Consider the following 27,843-nt stretch of genomic DNA (forward strand, 5'->3'; position numbering starts at 1 on the left):
TCGACTTCCACCAGGTTCTAGTGACGAGGAAAGTATATAATATTATAAATTTCAAGATGGGGATAGGAACACCCCTTTACGTGGGCTTGCTGGTAAGATCATCCGATGCAGGGTGCATGAGATAGAATTCCCGTAATCTTATAAAAGGATATGAAGGGATGAGAGGGATTCAAAGATGGACCAGCTGACTTCCACCCGGGCCTCATTGTAAAGGTCGAGCATATAAACAAAACACGACAGGAACTCTCCGTTGCCTGCACGAACAACGAACCTTCTGTCCATCATGCGTGCCAGTCTGGGCTACACTCTATTTGCTACCGCTGTAGCGGTTCATGCAGTGGAGGACACCATCGGAGCATCGATCAACGACCAGGGTGTCACGTCCCTCTACGGCAACTCGTTTGGCCGTCCCGGATTCAATGACACTTATGACTACGTGGTAGGCATAGCCGATATTACATAATGAATAATAGAGTGCTAACCACGTGTTAAACTGGCAGGTCGTTGGAGGCGGAAATGCCGGCAATGTCATTGCTGCGCGCCTGGCTCTCAGCGGCTATTCTGTTGCTGTGCTAGAGGCCGGTAACTTCTACGAGATCACAGACGGAAATCGTACCCAAGTGCCCGGATACAACTATATCAACACCTACGAGCTCCCCACTGGTTACTCCCCCACACCCACCACCTGGAGTTTGTTCACCGTTCCACAGCCGGGATACAACAACCGCAAGGTCTCCTACAGTACCGGCCAGACGTTTGGTGGCAGGTGAGCAGCAACGACAGTCTCGCCTAGAGCAATGACGGATTTCTAATGATGAAATGATAGCTCTGCTGCCAACTTCATGGGATTCAACCGGTGAGAGTTCATCTTTACAGTCTTGCAAATCAGCATGTTGCCATGGCTAACTGAGCCCCTACTCAGCGCGACCGAGGGCACTTTCACCGACAAGTGGGCCAAGGAGGTCGACGACGACTTCTGGACGTGGGAGAACGTCTACCCCGCGTACAAGAAGAGCATTCACTTTGCCGAGCCCGACTTCACCAAGATCGACCCGTCCCTGAACATCACCTTCGACCCGACGGCCTTCGACGATGAGGGCGGCCCCCTATGGCTGTCGTACGGTAACAACCAGGGAGCGTACGGCCCCTCACTGGAGGCTGCCATGGAGGCTTCTGGCTTCGAGCGCCTGCAGGACCTCGACGCCGGAAAGCTGCTCGGCTACGGCACGGCCAAGGCAACCATCGACACGCGCACTGCCACCCGCTCCACCTCTGAGTCTTCCTTCCTCCAGATGGCTGCCAGGGGATCCAACGGAAAGCTCAAGATCTATCCTAATGCTCTAGCCACTCGCATCACCTTCGATGAGAATAAGAAGGCCACCGGTGTCGAAGTCATGAGCAATGTTGCTACGTCCACGGAGCTGAAGTACCATCTCTCGGTCAACAAGGAGGTCATCGTGACCGCTGGAGTGGTAGGTTGGGTTGATGGGTTATCGAGTATGCGTCGCTAACATCCTGACAGTGGCGCTCCCCCCAGCTCTTGATGGTTTCGGGTGTTGGTCCCGCAAAGACTCTCAAGAAGTACGGAATCGATGTCGTTGCCGACCTTCCAGGCGTCGGACAAAACGAATGGGTGCGTTCCATCCCACTCCTTGGTGTCGAGCTAAGTTAAGACGGTGTTTTCTGATACCCTCACAGGACCAGCCCGCCACCCTCACGCTCTTCAACGTCAGCGTCGAGACGCACACGCAGTTCAACGCCGGAAACCCTAAGGTGGTGGCTGAGCAGCTGGAGCTGTATCTCAAGGACCAGTCCGGCATCCTATCGGGCATTGGAGCTGGTCAGGCCGTCGGTAAGAGCTCTGTTTTGCAATGAAGAAGGCGTTCCACATACTAACACACTCCCGCAGCCTTCGACAAGTTCACCGTGTCCAACCGCGTCAGCCTTAGCCGTTCCACCAAAAAGTGGCTCAACTCGTTCCCGGAGGACTGGCCCGATGTTCAGTTCATCCCTATGGAGAGCGCGGGCTTCCAGGGCGCCCCCGAGGGCCAGCACTTCATGGCCATCTCTGCATCCATCCTCTCGCCCAAGTCCAAGGGCAACATGACCATCTCCAGTGGCAGCATGCTTGACTCACCCGTCATCAGCCCCAACTGGCTCCAGGACGAGGCCGACGTCGAGATGGCCTACGCCACCATGGTGCGCCTCCGCGAGATTGGCAAGAACTGGGACAGCAGCGTCAACCTGGGCGAGATTCTGCCCGGGCCCACTGTCACCACCAAGAAGCAAATGATTGAGTGGCTGCGGAACAACATGTTCATGATGTCCCACGGGTCCTCGACTTGTAAGTTCTCCCCAATCTGTGTGAGTAGTGAAGGATGTCGTAGCTTATGGTTTTTCTTTCAGGCAAGATGGGCCCCAACAAGAAGACCGACGTTATCGACTCCCGAGGCCGAGTTTATGGTGTCACCGGTGTCCGTATTGGTGATGCGAGCGGCTTCCCGTTCTGCCCCGCTGGACTTCCCATGTCGGCCGTCTGTAAGTCTTGACTGCCTCTGTATTTGTAACCTTGAAATTTTGACTAACTTTCTGTAGACATGTTTGCTGAGAAGATTGCCGACACCATCCTAGAGGGAAACTAAATGTTGGTGCGTCGATGGAAATTGTCATTTACCGGGCTGGTTGATCTCTGATGGTAAATTTTGGTGATGTTTGGTGATTTTCATGCAAATCCACTGTTCATATCGTTATATATGCATTCCACTTAGGCTTAGTCAAGCGTATACTTGAGTAGCTACTGTCAAATCAAGAGGAACCATAGAGATATTATTATGTTGACATTTAAACCCTAACATTGATTTTTTTGCTTTACACTAAATCACAAAGGCTGCAACAGCACTTCGTATGGATATCGATAGTATTAGTAGAATTTTAAAGAGCATATTACAAACCCTGTAGCATCAATTGGTAAATGTAAAGTACTCGGAACTGTCGAATTGCTTCTCTCATTACTCCTCGCGGGCGAAAGATTACTGGGTGCTGGCCCACCCACAGCCTGTCCGGGGGTTTGGGGCTATGGGGAAATTGGTGATTGGTTATAGACGGGGGCGTCCACTTGCTTGTCTTAACTTGCTAGGGGGAGGAATAAGCAGGAATGATTGATAGATACAGAGAGTTCAATCGAGATCGTCATCCTCTGGTATGTAAATCACTCAACATCTCTTTTCTTGACTGCGCCTCTAGGTCTTGCCCTCATATCCACCATAAAACCCATTACCATAGCGATTGCATTACATAACTGTGTAATAACTAGGTACATGATCCCTTTCACCCTTCTACCACTACTGTGATTCCCAATAACATTTTATGCCTTAGTTCTGGCCAGACAAGCCATCCCTAACGTATCTTGTGGTATCGAAAGGAGATCCCAACTCAGACGCATGATCCACGAGATCGTAACATGTGTGAGACTTAAAATAGTCCCCATCATAGGCCCACGTGTCATACAGAAAGTTTTCAACACAATCCGCCGACTCGTAGAACGCAACTTGGTATAGCTTGGAGTCCCATCCATTCTCCCGATAAGACCGGAACGGAGTAAGATTTTCTTCCAATGGCGTTAGGTCCTAGTTCAGAGGATACCACCGTTGTATAAATATGAAGGAGGATTGTAGTAATGTAGAGTATAGCTGGAAGTTAAATGAAAGAAGATAGTTTATATAAATGTATGATATAGATTTAAAATACAGCTTCAACAATACACTATGTAGCTTTCAATACGACACCTGGCTATCAATAAGACAAGTCGAATGTTAATACGACACCTCGTCGTCGATCTCCGCGACTAGGGTGTAGTAAGGTGCCGCGACAAGGATAATTAACGATCAAGTACGGATATTTATTTAGCTAGCGCTGCGGATACTTCGGCCGACCCGCTATTTCTACTTATACCTGCAAGTGGCCCACCAGCCCCGTTTTATAACGCCCTCATCTGCTTCCAACGACCGCGCCAACCTAGCGACTCGTCCCCGTGGATTCCACAGGCAGATCACAATGTCCGCCTCGCCCGCACTCAGGCCGATGCGCTACTCTCCAAGGTCTATTCCGAGCATCATCCACCGCCACCCGCTGCCTTCGATCCCGAGTCTCCGTCAGCAAGACTCAGCCCGACCCGTCACTCATCGACTACCCACCGCCACCCCCTTTACAACTCACTCGCTACGACCGCAGCCACAGATACCCGTATTCGGGAGATCCTTCATGTCCTCGTCAGCGCGGCCCGCCCCGCAGGAACCTCAAGGGGAGGACTGGGAAAAGCTCTCGCCCGAGACAAAGATCCAGTGGATCAACGCAGGCGATAGATGGGGCTGGGTTATCTACCGGTGCTCCTACGCTAAAGAGTTCGAGGGTGCCTGGGATGATCTTAAGCGCCGTATCCAGAGGGGAATGCGCGAGTCTATCGCTAAGTCGGACTCGCCTGGCATCGCGGATACCATGGAGTTTATCTTCGTCGAAGACCCCGCGCTCGAGGGCGCCTCGGTGGAGGAGCTGCGGAGCCGCTTCCAAGCCTGGGCACGTGACGAGAATTTACCCGATTACGATATGGATAACGTGCAAGGGTCGCGGGGCTCAAGATATGAATTCTTTCTCAAGGTCGACGGCGAAGGGTTATGGAATGGCTATGTTGGTCTTGCTCAGGCCTGGACGGATTCTCCTGAGGACTGGATGAAGGTGAGGGCGAGCGCGGTTGCATCTGAGCTCTATATTTTGCTAGAAAACCCCGAGGTTTGGTACGCATATTATACGCCGCCGGAGATGGGGATGTGTAATGCTTTGTAGGAACAAACATTCGACTAGATTTGCGTTTCAGTGGCAAAATCACTAATAGACTAATCCCCGCCCAGTTTCCTGGAGGAGACCCAATACAATCATTTAGACGCGCAAAGGTGTATGAAAGAGACGAGTGCTTACGGTACAGCGAGGATATCACAGTTGGGGGGGCGTATAGTGACTGTATTGATCTCTGAAGGGCATAAGGCATGGACACTATGGATCGCTCTTATAGGTAGGTTGCATGTGACCTCTTGGTCTCGCGGGAAGATCGGTGCGATTTCACGTCTTCTACCTCTGATACCATGATTAGTTGTTATACCTCTATACATAATAACAGTAATAACAGTAATAATAACAGTAATAATAACAGTAATAATAGCAGTAATAATAACAGTAATAATAGCAGTAATAATAACAGTAATAATATTTTAGCTATATTATTATGACATGTTTTATAGGCCGACTCAGTCTAGACACTTAGGCGTATTCGTATCTCGTTAAGTTCTATGCTACTGCTGACTCCTTGGTTCTTGTTGAAAGGTTGGTTGGTGCCTTAGGTGGCCTGGACAATTGATTCCCTGCAGAGTGAACCAGCAATTGCTGATGGCGGTAAATGAGATGGGCCGTCACTTGGCTGCTGATAATTTTACATCTACATCCGGGTGTGAATATTGATATTAGCCGCCGGGGGCAGACGGGCAGAGCCTGGCATGCCAAGCCCGAGGGGAGAGCACAGCTGCCGCTGCTCTGCACGCAGACACTTGTCCAAGTTCAGGTCGTCTCAAGCGTCGCTCAGTCACTCGGTCACTCGGTCCGCGCTATACCTCCAGTACCCAGAACATGGGATCGTATCCCGTCCTAGCGTTAACCCGTCGGGCAATGGGGTCGACAGCGTTGTTGTAAGCATATGAAGCAAATGTGAAATAATAAGCAAGGCAAAATGAAACCAGGAGATTTTAAAGTAAAGTTTTAATTCGACATATAGCCACCGTTGATTCAGTATCTCGCAGCCGACAAATCTCTCCATTATTCAGCAGTACATTTACGCCGCCGTGTCCAGTTACCCTAGACGCTTTTCAAATTGACATGGCTGTATCCCGCACCATGGCGTCTCCCAAGAAATCCTTGCTCTCGGACCCTATTATCATCTTACAGCTTATCCTAGCGGCGTATGGCTGCTATGCAACATGGGGCCTCAACGTCTTGGACGGCTCAGTGGGACGCATGCTTGATATCTTCAATGCCGACGTCCCCGTACTTACGGGCACCGATGCGGTTGTCAAGACCCGGTTCACCGGCATTCCCCCGATTGATTACTGGATTGTCTTCATGATCGTTTTCTTCTGGGAAGCACTCGATGGAAGCCACCCCGCAACAATTATAGAGGGTCTGTACTTTTTCGGACAAGTCACCGCACTATGGACTATGATGTGTCTTGAGGGCAAGCGACTCGGAAACAAGGGGCTCGTTGTTGCCAAGTGAGAATTCTCAATATTTCGTGCATCGTGTGCATTCAGACTGACTTAATACTGCTAGGGCTATGATGTGGCTGTATATCACCCATAACCTCACGATAGCTTGCTTCATGCCAGTCTACGCTATCCTGCACTATCAGTCTAGCCCGACGGCCCGTACTACGGGTGTTAGCACCGAGTCACGTTCAACAGTCCTGGACACGATCCGTCAGATACGCTACCTGCCCCTTTCCATCTTTCTGGGCTTGATGGTCCCCTTCCTGTACACCGGTCTCCCATCCCCCGATGTCATCTCCTACACGGCACAGCAGAATGCAGTCGCCTTCACCATCTTCTACCCGACCTGGGTGGTGTTGTTGAATTACAGCTTTACTTGGTTGGATGCAACCTTCTGCAGCAGCGCCGCGCCCACGGATCTCCATGATGCTTACATGCGCGCAAAGCGACCAGCCTACGTCTTCGCCATTGTCATCGCCACCTTCATGCACACCGGAGCCGTCGTTACCTCGCTGGCCTCCCTGGTGTTCCCGGGGGTCTTCGCACCGGGCATCCCCGAGCTATTCCACCCCCTGAACCTGCTGCTCCCCACGAACCCCCCCGTGCACACTATCGGTGCCGGAATATTCAACTTCATGAAGCGCGACCAGTGGGTCGGTTTCTCCGCCATGTGGCTTTGGGTTCTGAAGTCCTACCAGCAGGACCCGGAGCTGGCCATCAAGACTTGGGGCCAAGCGCTGTGGCGCAGCTTGGAAGTGATTGCTGGCTTGAGTCTCTTGGGCCCGGGTGGTGCTGCGGCCTTGTTTTTGTGGCGGAGGGATGAGTTGCAGTCCTCTCGTGAGAAGGCTGCTGCTCAGGAGGAGGCTTCTCGTGGAAAGCAGAAGGTGTGAGCTGGATATGGTGACAGGATTTCAAGTCTCCGTACAGAGACTGCGCTGCGGTCATTGGTATTTGTTGGTACGACACCAGTGCGTCGGGGCTGCAGATGTTTACGCGAATAGGCACATCATGGGCCCGTGGGGGATAAAGGATGAAAACGCCAAGATGCTAAGATTGCGAGAGGGATATTTCATACGGACTAGGTCATGCGAATTATCATCGGTATCGTGGACGACGTGGAATCTATTACATGTGTCGACAAAAAGAATTCATGCAAGCTGCACCGTCATCGTGTTAGGGGAACGTATCTACTTCTTGATTACTAACTATACTTGAAAAGACATAATAACAATAGTAGCATACTTGCCAGAATCTACCTAGAATTTAGATAGGGCTATCATATGATGGAGACGAGCGAATAGAGAGGTAATCGCCACTAGGCAGACTCAGAGCGGAAAGTGAGCTATGTCGGTCGTTAACTCTGACGTTGTTGAATACATTTCATCAAGTCAATAATCAGTGGGCATAAAGCTATGGATGCTCTCTATACTTGCAAATAATAAATCCAAATTAGATGGGTATATACATGGATCGATGACAAAAATGAGAATCTATAATAAAATAGCAAGAGATCGACAATCAGTTCACGCCATCACTGAAGCCACCCTTCCCTTCCCATAGCCTCCGCAGTCCACTCAGCCAATCTCTCTGCAAGCTTCGCATCTTTGGCCGGGCCGCTCTGCCAAAAGGGCTCACCAAAGCGGCGGAAGATCTCATAATAGCCGCCGCTCTGCTCGGCCTTGAAATCCTGGCTCGCCACGCAGAACAAACTGGTATACGAGCCCTTGTCGGCAGGCCAAATCATTCCAAACAGGCGGAAGACGGAGATGACACTCGACATGCCGCCCCCCGAGCTGTCGACCGACGTGGCGAGGTTCGTCTCCACTAGCCCCGGATGCACGGCCGAGACCCAGATCTCGCCCTGCCCGTTCTTGGCGCTGGGCGAGCCGGGGCCGTACGTCTTGTGCAGGCTCTTTGTGTGCAGGATGTTGGCCAGCTTGCTCTGCGAGTACCGCGCCCAGACGGTGCCGTCCTTGATGGTCAGGTCCTGAAAGTTGATGCCGCCCTTGGGTGCGCCCATGTGGCCCGACGAGCTCAGGTTGACGATGCGCACGCTGCCGGCGGGGAGCGCCTTAGACGTCTGCAGCATCAGGGGGCGCAGGTGCTCGGTGAAGATGTAGTGCGCGAGGTAGTTGGTCTGCCACTGGGCTTCGTGGCCGTCCTTGGTCATCTCGAAGGGCGTGGCCATGATGCCTGCGTTGTTGACCAGGCCGTGCAGGGATGTCTCGAGGGTGAGGAAGCGCTTGGCGGCGGCGACGACGCTGGCAAGATCCATGAGGTCCATCTGGAGGAGATCGATGTTGGCTGAGGGGTGCGTCTTCGTGATGCTGGCGATGGCCGCTTTGCCCTTCTCTAGAGATCGGGCGCACATGTAGACGTGCGCGCCATGTCCTGCTAGGTGGGACACGGTGTAGTAGCCTCTGTGGTTTGGCAAGATTAGCGATTTGGGTTTCGTGGTGGGAGGGAAAAGGTTCGGTCTTACATGCCGGAATTTCCACCCGTGACGATGTAGACTTTGCCCTTGAGGTCGGGCAGTGTGTCCGGATGGAAAGTCATCTTGGAAAACGAGTCAATGCGTGTGGGAGTAATACTCGGATAATTCAACGTCTTGGATTGAGTTCTATTTTTTGCGATGATACGAAAAGCTACACCGAAATTGAGATACTGGTACGGTCTTTATACTACTCTAATGGAACAATTTCTGAGAAGCTCTCGTCTCGGTCGTTGGCCCGGCCTTTAGATATCGCCGCAAGCTGCCTGGCCATGACTGTTGGTCACATTCGCCTTCGAGATATCGAGGAGATGGACCAATAGGATAGTTCGGAATGCGGGTGAGCCAGCTGCTTAAAGCTTGTGGCTCACTGCCGGATCTCGAGCACACGGCCGGTGTCTACACGGCCGGTGTCTGATTTGGCCACCCCTCGGGAAGTCATGCCGTTGGGCAACTGGGGTTTGTCAATCAAGTCCTGGTCCATGTGTGAGCAGGTTGCATGACGCTAGACCCAAGTCAGACACAGTATTGGTGGCCACTCACCCCCTGCTTCTGCTTGACTGCGCCTCTGGTCCGGAATACGAGTACGGAGTACGGATAGGAAGCCCGACGCCATTGTGACTCTGTGTCGCTGTGAGCAGGCTGCATAAACTGTCGTTGGCGGCGTGGCGAACTTGAAACCTGCATCATTCATCCCCCCAAACTCCATCGTCACCGCAACTCCAACGTCCACCATGGCCAGTACACTTCAGCCTGTAGAACTAACAGCTCCGCGCATACAGCTCGTGCTGATGCCACAATTGGCTGAGGTATGTACCAGTCCTCTTTCAGTCACCGAGACGACGCGACTTGCTCATTTCCGTGCTCGTACAGGCGTTGAGCAGGGAAGACGACTGGACTGGGACCAAAGGTGCCGCGGCACGCAGACGGGCACAGACTAGACTGAACACTAGGGCATACCGTAAGTGAGGCCTTACTTTCACCATGGTCCAGATCAGGACTCGGAACCAGTCCGATCCAGGTGTGTGTCCAATCATCGAGACCAACAGTCAAGTAGGAAGACGCAAAGCTCTAGCAAAGAAAGCCGAAGAATCGGATGCCACAAACGGGGCACTGATCAAATCAGAAGCGCTGGTGGAATGCTGGGACATTCAGCAGCAGTCACTCTCCATCGTCCCAGAATCTCGTGTCAAGCAACTCTACAGCGCGAGACATCCCTTGCTGCTAGATAAACATAGAAGACAGCAGTGTAGCATTGTATTCCCCCTCTGCCCGGACCACCTCATCACGCTGCTGCAGTACAACGCTCTCCGGGCCCTGGCCGTCAACCGCAGTCTAATCTCAGGCATCCTCGTCACGCCGCTCGACTGCGATGAGGAGATCACCCACGTGGTACCCTACCCTGCCAAGGCCGAACTGCTACCTTCAGCACTACTACCCACCACTCTCCAGCAGACGGTGCCCCACGGCGATTGGATCGACCTGTTCCCGTGCCCCGTTGGCCGAGACCGTCTGATTCGGGCCGCCGGCACCTTTGACGAGGACGACCTGTGGGCAGACTGCATCGGCGGGCTGTACGAGGGCTTTCCCGACGACGAGATCGAGCGCCGCGGCATCGTCGCGTGGTCGCCGCCCTGGGACATCACGGGCTGGGAGATGACGGAAGGGTTCCTGGAGAAATGGGGTTGGTTGTTCAACGGGCTACCGGGGGCGCTGGAGGCAACGAATCGCTGGCGGATGGAAAGGGGCGAGGACCCATTGGTTGATGGGGACTGCACGCCGCATGCAACTGTGTGACATTTTGTCTTGTCCACCTTCTTCTTTCTTCGTCGTCGGCTGAGCTGGATGTCTGTGTCATTGGGTAGTATTATTAGACCAGGAATAGTCCACCAATCCTTTTAGCCCATATGTCTGGTACTGCAAGCTCTTGGTCAATCCGTAGTAACTGGGGACCTCATTGGACGGTTCAAAATGTAGTCTTCGCTGTATAAGAAAGCAGAGGATCGGTTGGACTGGAAGAACGTGGTATCACCGTCTGTCTATCCCATATCTCAAGAACACTTTAACAAGACGTTGGAACCACGCCCTTCGATAGCCTCAGTTAACGTGCGTGATTGTAACCCCGTAGACACGCTTCGAGCCTACGGAATATACTGCTTCCTGTTAAGCACATGGCCAATAGGGCTCATATACTCGGACACCCCACGTAAACATAGAGAGCTAAGGTATGAGCAGGGGTTCCTTTTCTTGCTTCTTTGTATTAGTACAGTGACAAATCCGTCCCTCTGTAGATAAGAGATCCGTTGTGATATCCGCGTCCTTCTACTCACTATGTTTGCGACATGATTATGAAGTTATACTAATACACGGACACCCCCACGAATAATCCCCTGAACCCCTACCCAAGTGAGCACCCTCTACCGTTCTCTCATACACATATATAATTGAATCCTTTACAGACAGTAGCTTACTGTCTTATCCAACATTTATAACCAAGTATAGTATTTTAAGGCACTTTATACACAGTGTAAATCATATATATTGGCCATAGCCGTTTTTCTACTCGTCGTACTATAATTATGAGTTTTATTTCCGGCTCTTTTGGTGGCATGCCAGTCTGTCTCGGATCTGCTCTAGATAGATACCATGTTATCTCTGAGACCTCCTGCCCATAAATTTGGCTTCATTCACCCAGCGTAATCACGCCGCCACCTAGCGATGCTCACTATCGAGTAGTCGGAGAGTCCTATCTTTGAATCCCCTCTTCCTTTTCCTTGATCTCTTGCTTGTTGATTAACTTATGTACTCGATGGGCATAAGACGAGCAACGCGTTCATTAATTTAGGTACTTTAGCTCTCTGAACACCTAGGTTGATGGATCAGCACAGTCGCCAAACTTGATACATTTCCCAGGTTCGAATCATGTCAAACAGACACTTGGAATGGTTTTCTAAAATATAATATTAAAAATAGGAAACTTCTATCTAGAGCAAGAACTGTTTCTAAAACTAATACCATAATAACGTCGAAAACAGTTATAAAAAATCATTCTAGGCCATGGTGAGCGCAAACAACAGCTGCAAACTTGGCAATCGTCATAGCCGGCCCAAGAAGCTGCTGGAACGGAATGTCCAGGCCATACTCCTTGAAGATCCAGTTGCGCAGCTCAGCGCCAATCATGCTGTCCAGGCCGTACTCGACGATGGGGAGCACCTCGGGCTCAAAGACGTCCGCCTCCAGCATCAGCAGTCGTCCTAGCTTGGTGGTGAAGTGCTCCGAGACCAGGCCGACGCCTACCTGCACTGAATCGGCCTCCTGGATGGCCTTGAGGATGGTGAAGCCGGCGCCGGCGCCGCTGCCGGACGACTCACTCGAGTTGATGGCCTGCAGCACGCCCTTGAAGCGCGCGTCCTCGGTCCAGAAGCTGTCGGTGACGTCGCTGCCCGCGAGCGACTCCTTGAGCTTGCTGGGGTCCATGCCGACGACGACGTGGTCGGCCGGTGTTGCCGTGGCCTGCGTGGCGATGGCGGCCTCGAGGGACTCGAGCAGATGCGTCTCGTTGATGCCGTAGATGCCCTTGCGGCGGAGCGCAGCCTCGATCTCCGGGTTCTCGGCCACGACGCCCACACTCTGAACCATGGGCAGGACGAGCGAGGAGGCGCGCTGGCCGTTGGAGAGGCGGTGCCGAGCCAGGTTGTCGAGGAAGCTGTTGCCGGCTGCGTAGTTGGCCTGGCCCGGTGTGCCCAGGATACCCGAGGTGGAGCTGGTGAAGACGAGGAAGTCCAGGTCGGTCTGCGCGAAGGCCTGGTGCAGGTTGATGGCGGCGACCACCTTGGGCGCGATGGATGTCTTCCAGTTGTCGAAGGTCATGGAGTGGAAGAGTCCATCCTAGGAATCGTTAGCATCTGTGTACCTCACTGGAACATGAACTTGGATTCAACATACCCGCAAAACCATGGCGGCATGGACAACGCCCTTGATGGGGTACTCAGACGGGATGCTCTGGATGGCTGCATCGACATCGCTCTTGTTGGAAGCGTCGCCCTTGATGATCTGGCAGGTAATGCCCCCGGCCTCCAGACCGCGAATCCAAGCGGCCGTCTGCTCGTTGCTGAGGCCAGATCGGGACATGAAGGCAAACCGCTTGGCACCGCGCTCAGCCATCCATGCAGTCAGACTGCGACCCAGGCCACCCAGGCAGCCCACCAGGAAGTATGTAGCGTCGGCAGCAAAGGTGAGCTTGGAACGGCGAGGCATAACGGGCAGCACCAGACCATCAGTACTCTCAGCGTACTCGATGACGGTCTTCTTGGTCGCAAAGTCGTCGCTGAAGCCCGTGACGGCCTTGTCGAACTCTGCGATGTTTCTCTTCTCGATGGGACCAATGGCAGGGGCAAGATTCTTCCGGTAGAGCGATGTTGCAGTGGAAAGGTACTCGGACAGAAGACGCTCCTTGTGCTTGTACAAGTCGAGAATGTCAAAAGCCAGGTAGCTTGCTCCACGGTTAGTTGGGACTGAGTCGACAGCGCTGCGCTTCAGGCCCGTCTTGCGCCCGATGTCGATGAAGCGACCAAACGCTGCGATCTGCCTCCAGCACTCGTGCGCGACGGTCGGGGATGAGTACGCCGAGCTGAAGACGACATCGGCAGCGCGGCCTCCAGTTTGCTCCTTTAAAGCAGTCATCAGACCCGTGTCGAGTTGGGGGATAACGTTGCCAATGGGCAGGTCAAATGCCGCAGCCACCTTGGCAGCCTCCTCAACCGAGCGCACGGCGACAAAAGCCTGTGTCTTGGCTTGCTTGCTGACGGCGATGGCGGCGGCACCAGCATCTCCGGTTCCGTGGAGGATTAAGACAATTTCGCCTTCCTCGACCCTCGCGAGGGTATTCAGCCCATGGAGTGCGGTAGCATAGGCGAGCGGCAGCGTCACAAGCTCCTCTGGGACATCGCCCTGTTCAGCCTTCTGCACCATGCTCGCCGAGACAGTCTGGAAGGTGGCCAGCTTATCAGCACTAAAACCGAAGACGCGGTCGCCCACATTAAGGTCCTTCACATTGGCCCCCTTCTGGACGACAGTTCCGTAGATCTCATGGGAGAAGGTGGTGAGAGAGTCAGCACCCTCCATGACGAGAACATCCTCCTTGTTCAGATCAGACAGGGTGACCTGGACTCGGACTTGGTCGGCTCCAATGACCCGGTCGGCACGTTCGTCGTATGAGAATTTCAAATTTCCTCCCTTAGCCGTGCCCACCAATGTGTCAGATGACTTGAACGGCACAGCCTTGGGAGTAGAGTTCTGCGGCCCGTACTCCTGGTTAAGCGTCGTGTCAGGCACTAGCCGGCTGATGTACACCAGCCCATTAGCGACGCAGTACTCTGACTCCTTGTCCTTGGCATGGTAGATCTGGCGGTCCAGGGCATTGACAATCTCAGTGATGGCGATGTCCGTCGTCGTGCTGCTCAGGTCCAGATCCAGCGTAGTGAAATCAAGCGAGGCCATCTCTGATGTCACCGAGCGAGCGACACCAGACGCCATGGCCTGCTCCGGCGTGGCACCCCGCATAAGCCCGCCTGCAGTAACCCATGTCACCGAGGAGGCGTTGGAGACAATGTTCTGAAGTCCGGTAAGCTCACTGGACTCCAGCATCAGGAGGAGCGGCCCCTCGAGATCGCACGCAACGACCACGTGCTCTGAGGTGGCGATATTGGCGTCGGCCAGTCGGGCGAGGCGCGAGAATCCGAGACTGTTGACGGCCTTGACCAGCTTGCAGGGGATCTCGGTCGGCTTGTTGCGGTAGACAATGGTGATGGACCGCCCGTGGACACCGTTGGTGCCGTTGGTCTTCTGCTCTTCCACAGCTGTGGCAATGGCGAGGCCGTTGGACAAGTTCAAGACAGAGAAGCCCTCTCCGAGCGAGGCACAGGTGGATTGATTGGCCACGATGCGACCTCCTGGGCTGAGCAGCGAGGCAAGCTTAGAACCATCGATCAGAGTGCGCGGGATGATCAGATCAAACTGGCCTGGCTTGAGCCCCTGTGTCTCCAGCTCCAGCGAAGTATCAACCTGCAGAGCAGTCGCATGATCAAAGCCGGCAAGGGTCTCCTGGAGGGCTTCAAACTCAGGCGTCGAGGCCGCAGTTGCGGTGTAGTTGACCAGTTCCGTAGCTTTGCACACAGCAGCCGGAGTATTCAAGGCGCCAAACTCCAAGACCTTGGTGCCGGGCCTCTTCCAGGCAGCCATGGCCACGAGATCCGCCACGCCAACAGACTTGAGAGGGCTCTCTGGTGTGAGCGTGTCAATGTCCACGTTCCAGTCCATCTTCATGAACGGCTGCTCCTTAAGGGCGACTCCTCGGCTCTGCGGAACGGCTGCCTCGTAGGCAACACAGCGCATGCCCTCTACGGACAGCAACAGCTGGCCGTCGCTGCCCACCAGCTGCGTTCCATTTACGGTCAATCGAACACCACGCTCATCGGTCCAGGAGTAGGCCTTTGCCTCGGAGTTCTGCAGCTGAGCTTCTGTCGGTGGCCTAGAACGGAGCTTGTCAGTACATGTATTCTGTGCGAGAAAGGGGGGCATGGAAGAGGAACAACCTACCACAGCGAAACCTCATCAACCTGAATAGGAACAGAACCGCAAGTCATGTCTTCCATCTTACCAGCGTGAATGGACACGATGATGAGCTGTAGACACGAGTCAATTGTAGCCGGATGCATGACATAGCGCGACTCGCCCTCGACCAGCCCCGACGTCTTCTTGACGACCGAGGACGAAGCGGCGTGGAACAGCTTTCCATCAGTGCGGATGTTGTCCATATCCTGGAACGACGGCCCGTAGTCAAAGCCCACAGCCTTGAGAGCCTGGTTCCAGGCCTTGCCCGTGGCTCGCTGCGTCATGGCCGGCGTCTCGCGAGGCGTCTGGCCTGGGGCACGCGCGTTGATGCCCACGGTGCCCGTCATGTGACTGTTCCAATGGCCGTCCTGGCTCCAGGAAGACACATTGAACTCCCACCAGTCGGCGTGGACGCTGGGCTGCAGGCTAAACAGCGTCTCGATGCCGTCGTTGTCGTCGGGGATGACCAGGGCTGCCTTGATAGCAATGTCACGGAGGGTGTAGCCCGTTACCTCCACGGGGGTAGAGCTGGTCTCGTTCATCTGGGTGACAGCCTCGATGGCCATGCCAAAGTAGCCGGCAGCCGGGAACACGGCTTCGCCGCCCAGGGAGTGATGCTTCAGCCACGGTAGGTCGATCTGGCGCAGGCAGTTCCTCCACGTGGGCTCGTTCTTGGATCCTCCCGGCATACGGCTTCCCAGCACATCGTGGCGAGGGTACTGGGGATTACGGTGCTCCCTTGACTGGCGAGGCTCAGCCCACAGGTCCTTGGAGTAGTTCCACTGATAGGTCGGCAGGTCGACCAGCAGACTTCCCTGCTTGATCTGGATCTTGCCTGCGGGCGATGTCTGCTCAATGGCAGTGACGCGCTCGTAGTCGAGGTCAAAGTTCCTAAGGAAGAGCTGGCCGGCAAGGTTCAGCAGCTGGCTAGCCGAGTTGCCTCCACGCTCAATGGTGGGCAGGTAGCTGGTCTTGTCAAACTTGTGTTCGCGGCAGATCTGCTTCACGGGTCCCTTGAGCGCAGAATGAGGACCAATTTCGACAAAGACAAGGTCGGCATTCTTGAAGGCCTCGCTGGATCCAATCTCCTGGACGGCCTGGTTGAACTTGACAGGGCTGACGAGGTTGGCACACCAGTAGTCTGCACCCAGTGGTATGGAGGAATCCAGAACCGTGGTGGTGACAGAGGATACCATGGTAGCATCGGTGGCCTTGCGGGTGAAATGCATCATATGAGAGCTGGCCTCCTGCATCAGGCTGTGGTAGATGGCAGCCGCAGGCTTCATGTGGAACGAGTGGTAGGCCTTGCCGCCCGTCTTGACGGTCCGGGCAAAGACCTTGTCCTTGTCCAGACTCTCCTTGACGGCATTGAGGGCATCGGCATCGCCACTCAGCGTCACCAAGGCTGGGGAGTTGTGGCATGCGACCACGACTTGCCGCTCGTAGCCGGCGAGGTAGGGCTGCACGGCTTCGGCGCCGAGTCCCACGGCCATCATGGCGCCGTTGGTGTTGATGCTCGAGACGACCTTACCTCTGAAGTAGGCAGCGATGATGGCCTCATTGAAGCTGACCAGGCCTGCAGCATAGGCGGCGCCAATCTCGCCCGAGGAGTGACCCACGGTGACCTACAAATGGAGTATTAATATCACGTAGACTAGAGTTGATATAGATACGGGGCTTGATATTACTTACCGCTGGCGTAATTCCCCAAGACTCGAGCAGGTCCACCAACGCAACCTGGATGGCGGTACACGAGGGCTGGGAAAACTCAGCATCGTTCACCTTTGAACCGGCAGCGTCCTCCTGCAGGATGTCCTCCAGCGTCCACTCAGGCCCATTGGGCAGGTCGCCGAGGACCTGGTCCAGCCTGCGGATGGTGTTGAGGAAGCTGGGGTAGTAGGCCATGAGCTCGCTTCCCATGCGTGCCCACTGGGCGCCCTGACCCGTGAAGACGAATCCGATGGAGGGCGTCTTCTTCTTGTCGGCGAAGCTGAAGTTCTCGGTGACGTTGCTAAACGCCTCGGTGACGCCGTTAGGGCTGCTCACAACGAAGCCGCGGCTGGCTAGGCGCGATCGGCGGTTGGCGAGCGTATAGGACAAGTCGAGGAGGTTGTAGTCGCCGACCACCTTTGAGTAGGCGTCAATGTTGCGCAGTAGGGTGGGCTTGTCGTGCGCGCTGAAGGGCAGAAGGTAGGGTCTCTTCTGGTTGAAGACGCCACGGTCGCTGCCCTTGACCCTCTTCTGACCGTGTGAGTATCCAGGCACAAGAGACTCGACGCCTTCGACAATAAAGTGGCCGTTGGTACCGCCGTATCCGAAGCTGTTGACGCTGACTCGTCGAACGGGAAGATGGGCTGGGAAGAGTTGCGGCTCGACGGGGACCTTGACATGCCAATTATCCCAGTCGACTATTGATATTGTTAGTTGGACTTCTGTCTCATCATTCACCATGTTGACGGTACTTACTGCTAGCATTCAGCTTTGTGATACCCCGAACTGGCGGGATGATGCCATTCTCTACGGCCAGCACGGCCTTGATAAGTGCCGAAAGACCACTGGCTGCCTCGCTGTGGCCAACATTGGGCTTGACGGCACCGATCCACAGAGACTCGATTCCCTCGGCGCCCTTTGTGTTCATGGCCTGCGCGACAGCATGGACCTCGAGGGGGTCACCTATCGGTGTGCCTGTGCCGTGGCATTCAAAGTACCCCGTTAAACGGGGGTCCAAGTCACCGCCGCGCTGGTACGCGTGGTTGATAACCTGCACCTGGCCCTCCAGGTTGGGGTGCGTGATACCCACGTTGGGAACCTTGCCGTTGGAGTTGACCGCTGACGACCGCACGACTGCACGGATCGGGTCGCCGTCTCGAACGGCATCGCTGAGCCGCTTGAGGTAGACGGCGCCTACACCCTCGGCTCTTCCGTAGCCGTTGGCCGAGGCGTCAAAAGTGTGGCAGGTCGAATCCGGCGACAAGACACCGAGCTTGGCCGTGTTCATGTGCTGGTCCACGGTCAAGACCAAGTTGGTACCGGCGGCGATGGCACCGCTACATTCCTTATTGCGGAGCGCATTGCAAGCCTGGTGCAGCGCGTAGACCGAGGACGAGCAGGCCGTGTTGAGGGCGAGGCTCGGCCCGTAGAGATTAAAGACGTGGCTGATGCGCGCTGAGATGATTCCCGGATCCACGCCCGTGGCCGCGTAGCTGTGACGGAAGTCAGGCTCCTTGAAGGATATCTGCTGGAAGTCGCTCGTGAAGCTGCCGACAAACACGCCCGTCTTGCTGTTCTCCATCTGGCTGAGGGTGATACCAGCAGATTCAAATGACTCGTAGACCACCTCAAGGAGTTTCCGCTGCTGGGGGTCCATCCACATGGCCTCGACAGGAGAGATATTAAACAGACTGGGGTCAAACTCGTGGAGGTCGCCGTCCAGGAAGTAGCCTCCTGGGACATTGAAGGAGCCCGGGCGCTCATTGTTAGGGTGAAGATGGGCATCGATGTTAAAGCGCGAAGAGGGCACTTTGGAGTGAGGAGCCGTCCGCTTCTCCATCATCATATCCCAGAATTGGGCCGGAGACGAAACGCTTCCAGGGAGGCGGCATCCTGTCACATACCAGTCAGCAATCATACCACTGTAGAGAATGAAACAGTCCAAAGTTACATACCCATTCCAACAACAGCTATGGGCTCCAGCTGCTCGCTGAGGGGCTTCTCCGCATAACCATCAAAGTCAAGGGCAGCATAAAACCTGTCATCTACAATGACATTTTCCGTCGTTGAGGTACTCCCCTCGCTAGGAGTGCGCCCAGAGGAAGAAGAGCTTCGAGTAAGGCCGGGCATGGTGACTAGTGTGTGTTCGTCTAAGATCACGGCTCCCGAAGTGTGGTGCAGTGCTATAATGATATTGAGAAATCGCTACAAAAGACGGGATCCCAACGAGTAAAAGAGTTTTTGAGCATAGATATTAGTCTCTATCAACCGGTTACATGTACTTATCTCGACGTTGCAGGGGTGGCAACCTAGGGGACATTGTATGGTTAATCATGACTCATGACTATGCTATGTGACCTACAGAGAGACCCGTCTATGATAGTGACAGATTAGGAATAGGCTCGGATGTACAGTCCAGTCGCTCATGATATGATAGAAGGCATTCCGAACTCCACCCATCCCGTATCATCCCGCCAGGGTGGTTTGCCGGTTAGACTGCCCGATAGGTAAGTTTGCTGCGGCCGCTGGTCACCCGGACCGAGCTCCATGCATTATTGGCTTGGCAGGTCGGAGAAAACGTAGCTATCGAAAAAGTCATAGCTATGCAGGCGGCCTCGTTGCTGCGTCTTTTGTTTCAGCCCCATCGGCGTATACACGCCGGCTGACGGAACCTACTCCTATCGGGCATCCCAACGGCTTTGTGTAAACAGAGATGTCAGAGCGGTCTAGTTTGCCCCTGACGAAATCCACCTTTCTATTTTGACTTCCTAGATGGCGTGGAATTTCGCATTCCTGCACATGCCATAGCAGGATAAGCAGAGATGCTTACGTGGTAGTAATGATATCTCAAACTGAGCACAGACAATGAAGGCAAAATGCTGTACTTTGCACATTTTTACATGATCACGATCCAAGTGAGACTAAATGGACTACTTGTGGTAATATTCAAAATATCCAAAACTGCTCGTGAATATAAGACTATGAAAACTGTATTTTTACGCCTCAAAGTTCCTCTACGTTAACTAGACTAACTAGATTTGGTTTGCAGCGAAATCATCTAAGCGAACATATCCAGTAGCATAAAAAATAGGCCCTATGAAAGACTACCTGCAGAGGCCATAAAGCACTCAGCGTCTGTATGCCTGTTTATACTGAACCAAAAACTTTTCCTCGCGCAGATATAATGCACAAGATACAGTCGCACCCGGTCCTAGGAGCAGTGTTGAAACTAGGGTCAAAAAGCCGCGGGTCGCCCATCCCCTCACCCCGAGGAGGACCTGGCGAGAGTCTAACAGTAAATAGACCCACGCCGCGCAGGTGATGTTGACCACAATCCAATCATACTGCAGAAACAGAAGTGCACCATCGTGGATGTTGTCCACGCTTCCTGAAGTGACACTTGATAGAGAGGGTATGAAAACCCTCCCAAAATTGGTGCTTTCGTTTTGGGACAGCAGTGTAATTGCCAGAGTGTAAAGGTGGGCACCTCCGCTCGCCAATCCACCGAATATGTATAAGTGTCGAATGCGGTCCCCGCTGGTTCGAGGAGCTTTCGATTCTGTGGATGAAAAGATAGCCACCAGTGCCCCAAGCAACAGAGGCGACAGCTCAAAACCAGCTATGATGGTGTGCCGAGTAAATTCGCTGGCAAAACTATACGCGGAGAGCAGAATTGCGGCGGGGATGGAAACCGCCAATAGGGAGACAACCATGAGGGTTCTCGGTCGAGTTGTAGAGATGGTTGGGTTGAATGTTTCGAACTCGGTGTATTTCGTGTGCAGGTAAAGATAGATTGGCAGAATCGCAGCCGTACCGAACATATTCCAGAGAAGTGGCCAGACGAAGAATCTACCATGACGCAGCGTTAGCTTGCTGAAGATCAGGGGCACGCGAAAGACTTAGGTCTACATACAGTTCCAATGGCCGTTTTCTCTGGCCTATCCGGCTAGCTTCTACCAGCACCCACAAACTTGCCGCCTGGAGTGTGGCAACCAAGTCCAGCATGAGAAACCACGCCCCATCGTCGGTCCCGCTGATCTGATCGTCGAAGAAAGCAACGAGAATAGAAATCATAAAGTCCAAGGGCGGAAAATATGTATATCTTGTCAAGAGGGGTTGGCCATCTCGGTAAACGCCGTTCCACGCAGCTTGAAGAAGTGCAACGATGGTGCCATTGTAGAGCATCACCGGCCAGAGAAGTGTGAAGCCAATGGCGCCTAAAACGAGGAACCCTCTCTCGAAGGTTTGGAGGCGATTCATTCTGCTGATCGTCGTGGAAGCCATTGCTAGACTTTGCAAAGCTAACTAGACAGACAAAAACCTAGATGAATTTGTCTACCCAGGCACCCATGCAAAAACCACAAATGATATTAATCGGTATGTCTTTAACTGCCGTAAGCCACCTGTGAGGTATTCTGCCCCACTGTCGCATAAAAGGTCGAGCCAACGACTTATATTTCGGTGAGATTCCCCCGTCTATCAGTATCAGCAGCCTCAGCCCTGTGCATTTCTGGGCTGGCGACTCACAGCAGTCGAAGCCATGGGGACAAGGAGTCGGCGACTCAAAGCCGAGGACGGAATCATCTAGTGGCCCCACTTTTGCCGGACATACGATACCCACCCGGCGCCGGGATGCCGGCCCGAGCCATATTGTAGCCCGGGCACAGCCACCGAGCTCAGGACAATGGCACGATAATCAACGTGTGAACCACGGGAACCAGAGTTGTAAACACTCTGTTAAGGGAAATAATTATCTGCATATTCACATTCCCCGCGCACCGGCAGGCTCAACTTGTATTACCTAAGCACTCAAAGTAACATTGAACCAATTCACTAGATCGTTGAGTGCAAGCTGGCAAAAATGCAGAACGAAAACGAAGAGGAGTACGATGTGTTGATTATAGGCGCAGGTACGGGAATTGCTTGCTTGCATCTGGTCGCCTTGTCGATCTGCCGTCTCTCCAATGCTGTAATGCTGACCCCATTACAGGCTGGTATGGTCTCATTGCAGCCTACACGTATCTCAAATTGGAACCGGAAACGAATCTTCTCATAGTCGATGACGGGAAAACAATTGGCGGAGTCTGGAGTACCGAGCGCATCTACCCGGATCTGTTTGCTCAGGTCGGCCACGGGCTTTTTGAGTACAGCTTCTACCCCATGAAGCAGACGGGGCTGAGCCCGGACCGGTACATCTCAGCCCAGACAATCCACGATTATCTCCAGTCGTTTGCCGAGGATCATGATCTCGTCAGACGTATCCGACTCCAACAGAGAGTAACAAAAGCAGAGAAGCTCGGGGGGAAATGGGTTCTGACGCTCAATGATGGAGCCTCTCAAGTTTCAGGGGCAAAGCTAATTGCGGCAACGGGTGTCACCAGTGACCCGTACATGCCTGATTTTCCGCAAAAGGAGTTTGACAAACCAATTGTCCATTCTTCAGAGCTGGCAAAGGTCATCTCGCATCTCACTGGACCAAAGGTGCAGCGAGTGACGGTTCTCGGTGCCGCCAAGTCTGCGTACGACACCGCTTTCATGCTGATCAAGGCAGGGAAGCAAGTCGACTGGATTATTCGCGAGAATGGCTCTGGAGTAAGCAAAAGGACCTTTACATTCAATTGAAATTCAAGGTACTAACCAATGTTCTTACTACCTTAGCCTCTCGCCATAATGCCGCCAAGGTTGATGGGCGTTCTGAATACTGTGGACGTCATGGCGACGAGGGCCATGGCCTCGTTCAGCCCCGCTATTATGAACACCTCCGGATACTGGTATAACTTTCTACAGAGAACCACGGTCGGAAACTGCCTGACTTGGGCGTTCTGGAGATCCGTGGCTTGGATGGCTGAAAGGGGGGCGGGTTATCATGAAAATGACAATTGGGAGAAGCTGAGGCCAATCCCCGACGGCTACGGGCAAGTTACCTAGTCCATTCCCTCACTTGGAGAATTAATACTAACTGGATCATAACGATAGCATCTTCTGGGCAAACGCGGGCCTCGGTCTTGCCTCGGCCCCGGATTTCTGGCAGACAATTCACTCCGGTGGACTCACCGTGCACCGAACCGAGATTGAGGAATTCTTCGACGGCGACAAGGTCCTTCTGAAGAACGAGCAGGTCCTCGAAACCGATGGTGTGGTCTTATGCACTGGCTGGACCGACAACTTAGGCCTGTTCGACGAGGCCACTCGCGTCACGTACGGGCTTCCCTCAGCCGCAGACCAGGGCCAGGAGTGGAAGAACCTCGACGCCTTGGCCGACATGTTGGTGCTAGAGAAGCTTCCACTACTCAAGCACTCCCCGAACACAGTAAACGCAGCATCAACCATGAAGCCCTGGCGTCTCTATCGACGCATGATCTCCCCGGGAATGGCCGCCGAGGGCGATCGGTCTGTCTTTTTCCCCGGACAGATTCACAGCGTCTTCACACCTCTCGTGGCGGAGCTGCAGGCCCTTTGGGGGGTGGCTTTTATGCTTGGAAGGCTGCCTGTCCCCGACCAAGCAGACATGATGAAAGAAGTGGCCATATCAAACGCTTGGACTCGTCGCCGGTAAGTTTCTCCCCTCATCAATGAGCCCTTGAACTTTCTCTGACAATTTGGGATCAGATACCTAGAGCAAGGCCGCAAGCACGCATACTACATGTACGACTATCTGTCGGTGAGTCTAATGATACATGTAGTGTTTGCACTATAACCTTCGCTAACTCATTTAAATATAGTACATCGATACTCTGGCACGCGATCTTGGTATCAACACGAACCGCAAATCTAACATGATTACCGAGATGTTCTCTACGTACCGTCCCAGCGATTGGCGTGGTCTCATAGATGAATTTTTAGCAGTTGAGGACAAACGCCAGGTAAATGGTAACGGCAAGCCCATGAATGGGAATGGTAAGTACGTAAATGAAAATGGCAAGTACGTGAACGGAAACGGCAAGCACATGAATGGGACGAGATATTGAATGCAGTTTTTGCGGGCCTTATAGTTATTGGTTTTAATTCCAGTTATTTTGGGACTATGTTTTGATACCAGAATGACTTACTTGTGATCCATGTACGAAGACTACTACCTAACTAGAATATCGACATTGCGTGCTTGATGTTTCGATATTATTTCTTTCCGTTGTCCCTTAGTCCAATCTATCAATGTCTACCTTCACTCATTTCGATAATATTACACAAGTATATGGTAAAGGCCTAGATGATGAAGTTCGAATGCGTTTACATGTGCATAGTGACACCGGGAGGTTCAACCAACTCATCAGAACATACCCTACCCTAGACCTGGAAATCCACAAGATAAAATAAAGGCGGGACCTTATGCTTTTAAGTGGTTTGTAACTCCTAGACCCCTCGCCGTGGAAGAAATTTTATTTTTATGTCTTATTAACTCATCCCATTCGAATTCACTTTATTCTACATGCCATCTAGTTTCAACAAATTTAAATCCGATAAATTTCGTTTGTTATATCATTCCACAAAACAATTGAGCTTACTTAGTTCACTTTCACACGCATGTATATTCATCAACAGCAGCTAAAATAGTGTTTGTCCTATCATCTTTTCCAATGCATAAGCTCTAGTCCATGTCAGTGCTAGCCACCACCTTCGAAATGCGGCTCTCAACGATGAGCCCCTTCCCTTCTCCTAGAATGAACCTGCCGTTCCCCACCCAATGGCAGTTCTCAAGATCCTTCAACTCAGGGCTGCCCGCCTCGAAGGTGTGGAGGGTAGCTTTAAAAATAAAAGGTCAGAGAGGCAGCACTAGTACAGCCATTTAATGGAGGGCGATGTTGTAATGCACTCACTGGAATTTCCGAATGGAATGGTCGTCGAGGTGGGGTCGAAGGCGAAAATCCTTCCGACTTTCTCGTCGATGGTGATGGTTCCGGTGTAGTAGAATGAAAAGGGGGCACCGGCCTTGGTCCTATGTTCCATAATTAGCACTTCATCTAAAATATACGTGTTGTTAAGAAGTGGGGACGCATATGTATATACATACTTTGCGATTCCCTTGAAGTTGAGGCGTGCGTGAGACTTGTCAGGGTCGAAGTACAGCCAGTCACCGCCAAAGATGATATCGGCGTCAACCTCGGGTTGGAAACCCGGGAGACTTTTGATAGTTCCGCTGGGTGTTTGCTATTTTCTCACTGTGAGTACATAGACCTTACAGGGTTGCTTCCCTTGGGACTTACGAAGTGGATAAACTGCTGTCCAGTCGAAATGTCACCTGATGGAAATCGTCAGATGTCAAATGACGAAGCAATTTTAGTGCTGAGCGCGATCATACCGACTGGGTTGCCTTCACCGATGTCCACCTGAATATACTTGTGTCAGCCAATACTCTTTGATCTGCTCTTGACCCCAATGCAGAATTTTAGCTACCTTGATGATGAAGGCCGGCTCCAAGCTTGGGAATCCTGACTTTTGCGACGACATTGTAACTATAACGCAGAACGTGGCGTATGGTTGTGATGTCTTACCAAGTGCAACTATTGGTGAGGTCAGGATGTCGATGAATTGTTATACATACAACGGCACATAGAAATCAATATAACTTATTTCCCATCACACAGGAGCTATACATCCAAGAGTGCAACAATAAGCACCCAGGGACACTCCCCGTGGTAACGGACATTCATTTGGCAGCGGCGCCCTTCGAGCCCGGGGCTCCGATGTGGGCTGACACCAAAGCTCGGTCGGCCGGCCCGAGTACGGCGTTCCCAACCTATTTAGGTAAATCTCTACAAACCCATCCATGCCTTTGCTACTTGCAGTTAGCGCCATTTGGAATTGAGGTGAGCTGGTCGCGTGCAAGGCTACCTAGGTACGCAGGACATTGAGCTCCTATTCATCATTCCTGATATATAACATATACGCATGTTATTACCTAACTCGACGTCGTATGACGCCCATGAAAAAAGCCAACACCGCCTTACATAAACCACGATGAGTCTAGGCAACGACACGCAGAAACGTCCGTTTCGAGTAGTCGTGGTGGGCGCGGGCGTCGCCGGCCTGGTGCTGTCCAATGCCCTCCAACGGGCAGGCATAGACCATGTCGTGTTGGAGAAGCACAAGGAGATCGTCTGGCCTTCTGGTGCTAGTATTGGAATATGGCCCAACGGAGCTCGCCTGCTTGACCAGTTGGGATGCCTTGATGCAGTCCAGAATGCCTGCGCCGATATGACGGCATCCTACACCCGAGGCCCCGATGGGAAGGCTGTCACTGTTAGTCAGCTGTTCGATGAGATTACTGAAAGGTGTGTGGACTTGATGCGGTATTTGAGGCCAATGCGACAAGTTTTTGGGGCTGACCATATTTCATGCAGACACGGCTGTCGATTTCTACTGCTTGAGAGGAGGGAGTTCCTCCAACATCTCTATAATTCCTTACCTAGCAAGAGCCCCATCAAGACAGGGTGTGCCGTAACTGGAATCTTGGAGTCGGAAGACGGTGTTAGAGTATCTCTAGCAGATGGATCACATGAAGATGGGGATATGGTCATTGGGTGTGATGGTGTTGCCAGCCGCGTCCGCCAGATAATGTGGTACAACGCCAACAAAGCCATCCCCAACACCATCACCGACGGGGAAATGAAATGTGAGTTTTTCGGTTGCCCAAATCATACTACAGACTAGAATTTAGCTAATCATTTTCCACAGCTTTAACAGCGTCTTATAAGTGTCTCGTAGGGGTCAGTACCCCTGTTCCCGGTGTGGAACTCGGTGCTATGACAGTAGTACACAACGAGGGATTCAGCTTCCTGTACGAAACCAATGCCCACCATTGGACACATGAACTAATATCATCACAGACTACTGACCCAGCCTCACATGATCTTCTTTTTCGTGTTCATCAAGCACGACAGGACTTACCGCTGGCCGGATTTTCCGAAGTACACACAAAGGGACATTGACACGCAAGCCGCCTCCTTGGCAGCTTTGCCAGTAAATGACAAGGTGCTTTTCGGAGACATATGGGCAAAGAAATTACGCGTCGACTTGGTCAATGTGGAAGAAGGCGTCTTTCAGCACTGGCACTCAGGCCGTATTGTGTTGGTCGGCGATGCAGCCCACAAGGCAAGTAGTCAAATCTTTCTCCGACTTCCCCGCTCGTACTAATATATCCCGGAATAGTTCACGCCAAATATTGCTCTAGGCGGAATGTGCGCCATCGAGTCGGCAGCGTCGCTCGTGAATCACGTCCGGGCCAAGCTCATCTCCTCGCCGCTGGGACTATCTTCCCATCCCAGCCAGCAGGAGCTAGCGCCCGTCTTCCAGGCTTACCGGGACGAGCGCATCTCGCGCGTGTCGCAGATCTTCCGGCTGAGCTCCATCATGACCCGCGAGCAGGCCTGGGACAATTTGTTCTACAAGGGCGTCGCCAAGTATGTCTTCCCTTACATGAGCGATGCGACCGTGGCGTCTGTCTTCTCGGGCGTGGTCAAGGGCGCCGTCAAGTTAGACTTTGTTCCTCTGAGCAACAAGTTCGAGGGCACTGTGCCCTGGGAGGATAGGAGTGGGAAGGTGGTGGCCATGAACAAAAGCACGGGTGCAATGCTTGCGTTTGGTGCGGCGCTGCTCATTTACGCCGCCTACTTATACAGAGGCATCGGAGGACACTATTGATAATTGGGTATTCAATATTTACATGATGGTTTTAGCTGCTACGTATCATAAGAAATTAGAATATGTATGCTTTTCTATAAATGCTAC

General features: G+C 52.9%; 9 protein-coding genes across 9 annotated transcripts; 6 read left to right on the forward strand and 3 right to left on the reverse strand.

Moving 5' to 3' along the window:
* Positions 1–283: 283 nt before the first annotated feature.
* ACO1O0_008450 (GMC family oxidoreductase) lies at positions 284–2,642 on the forward strand (the record flags this gene model as incomplete). Its single annotated transcript, XM_083197814.1, has 8 exons — positions 284–439; positions 501–766; positions 923–1,472; positions 1,523–1,633; positions 1,699–1,852; positions 1,910–2,344; positions 2,407–2,538; positions 2,596–2,642. 8 exons carry the CDS (start codon positions 284–286, stop codon positions 2,640–2,642), a joined length of 1,851 nt encoding a protein of 616 aa, XP_083047282.1.
* Positions 2,643–4,080: 1,438 nt separating this feature from the next.
* Positions 4,081–4,839, forward strand: ACO1O0_008451 (uncharacterized protein; the record flags this gene model as incomplete). Its single annotated transcript, XM_083197815.1, has 1 exon — positions 4,081–4,839. One exon carries the CDS (start codon positions 4,081–4,083, stop codon positions 4,837–4,839), a length of 759 nt encoding a protein of 252 aa, XP_083047283.1.
* Positions 4,840–5,937: 1,098 nt separating this feature from the next.
* ACO1O0_008452 (uncharacterized protein) lies at positions 5,938–7,195 on the forward strand (the record flags this gene model as incomplete). Its single annotated transcript, XM_083197816.1, has 2 exons — positions 5,938–6,311; positions 6,370–7,195. 2 exons carry the CDS (start codon positions 5,938–5,940, stop codon positions 7,193–7,195), a joined length of 1,200 nt encoding a protein of 399 aa, XP_083047284.1.
* A 641-nt stretch (positions 7,196–7,836) lies between these two features.
* ACO1O0_008453 (uncharacterized protein) lies at positions 7,837–8,861 on the reverse strand (the record flags this gene model as incomplete). The annotated part of the gene is made up of 2 exons (XM_083197817.1): positions 7,837–8,725; positions 8,788–8,861. 2 exons carry the CDS (start codon positions 8,859–8,861, stop codon positions 7,837–7,839), a joined length of 963 nt encoding a protein of 320 aa, XP_083047285.1.
* Positions 8,862–9,780: 919 nt separating this feature from the next.
* Positions 9,781–10,593, forward strand: ACO1O0_008454 (DUF3425 domain-containing protein; the record flags this gene model as incomplete). The annotated part of the gene is made up of 1 exon (XM_083197818.1): positions 9,781–10,593. The coding sequence occupies one exon, from the start codon at positions 9,781–9,783 to the stop codon at positions 10,591–10,593; it is 813 nt and encodes a 270-aa protein (XP_083047286.1).
* A 1,248-nt stretch (positions 10,594–11,841) lies between these two features.
* On the reverse strand, positions 11,842–19,248 carry ACO1O0_008455 (type I polyketide synthase; the record flags this gene model as incomplete). Its single annotated transcript, XM_083197819.1, has 6 exons — positions 11,842–12,684; positions 12,742–15,325; positions 15,394–17,033; positions 17,101–17,816; positions 17,875–19,011; positions 19,074–19,248. 6 exons carry the CDS (start codon positions 19,246–19,248, stop codon positions 11,842–11,844), a joined length of 7,095 nt encoding a protein of 2,364 aa, XP_083047287.1.
* Positions 19,249–21,979: 2,731 nt separating this feature from the next.
* ACO1O0_008456 (uncharacterized protein) lies at positions 21,980–24,086 on the forward strand (the record flags this gene model as incomplete). Its single annotated transcript, XM_083197820.1, has 6 exons — positions 21,980–22,028; positions 22,109–22,710; positions 22,777–22,889; positions 23,095–23,670; positions 23,728–23,779; positions 23,841–24,086. The coding sequence occupies 6 exons, from the start codon at positions 21,980–21,982 to the stop codon at positions 24,084–24,086; spliced, it is 1,638 nt and encodes a 545-aa protein (XP_083047288.1).
* A 617-nt stretch (positions 24,087–24,703) lies between these two features.
* Positions 24,704–25,563, reverse strand: ACO1O0_008457 (DUF3237 domain-containing protein; the record flags this gene model as incomplete). Its single annotated transcript, XM_083197821.1, has 4 exons — positions 24,704–24,858; positions 24,933–25,051; positions 25,127–25,263; positions 25,510–25,563. 4 exons carry the CDS (start codon positions 25,561–25,563, stop codon positions 24,704–24,706), a joined length of 465 nt encoding a protein of 154 aa, XP_083047289.1.
* Positions 25,564–26,073: 510 nt separating this feature from the next.
* ACO1O0_008458 (FAD-dependent oxidoreductase) lies at positions 26,074–27,756 on the forward strand (the record flags this gene model as incomplete). The annotated part of the gene is made up of 3 exons (XM_083197822.1): positions 26,074–26,387; positions 26,526–26,728; positions 27,287–27,756. The coding sequence occupies 3 exons, from the start codon at positions 26,074–26,076 to the stop codon at positions 27,754–27,756; spliced, it is 987 nt and encodes a 328-aa protein (XP_083047290.1).
* Between the last annotated feature and the right edge of the window lie 87 nt (positions 27,757–27,843).

This window comes from Amphichorda felina, assembly GCF_050947745.1.
Source record: "Amphichorda felina strain 45539 chromosome Unknown scaffold_8, whole genome shotgun sequence".
NCBI lineage: Eukaryota > Fungi > Ascomycota > Sordariomycetes > Hypocreales > Bionectriaceae > Amphichorda > Amphichorda felina.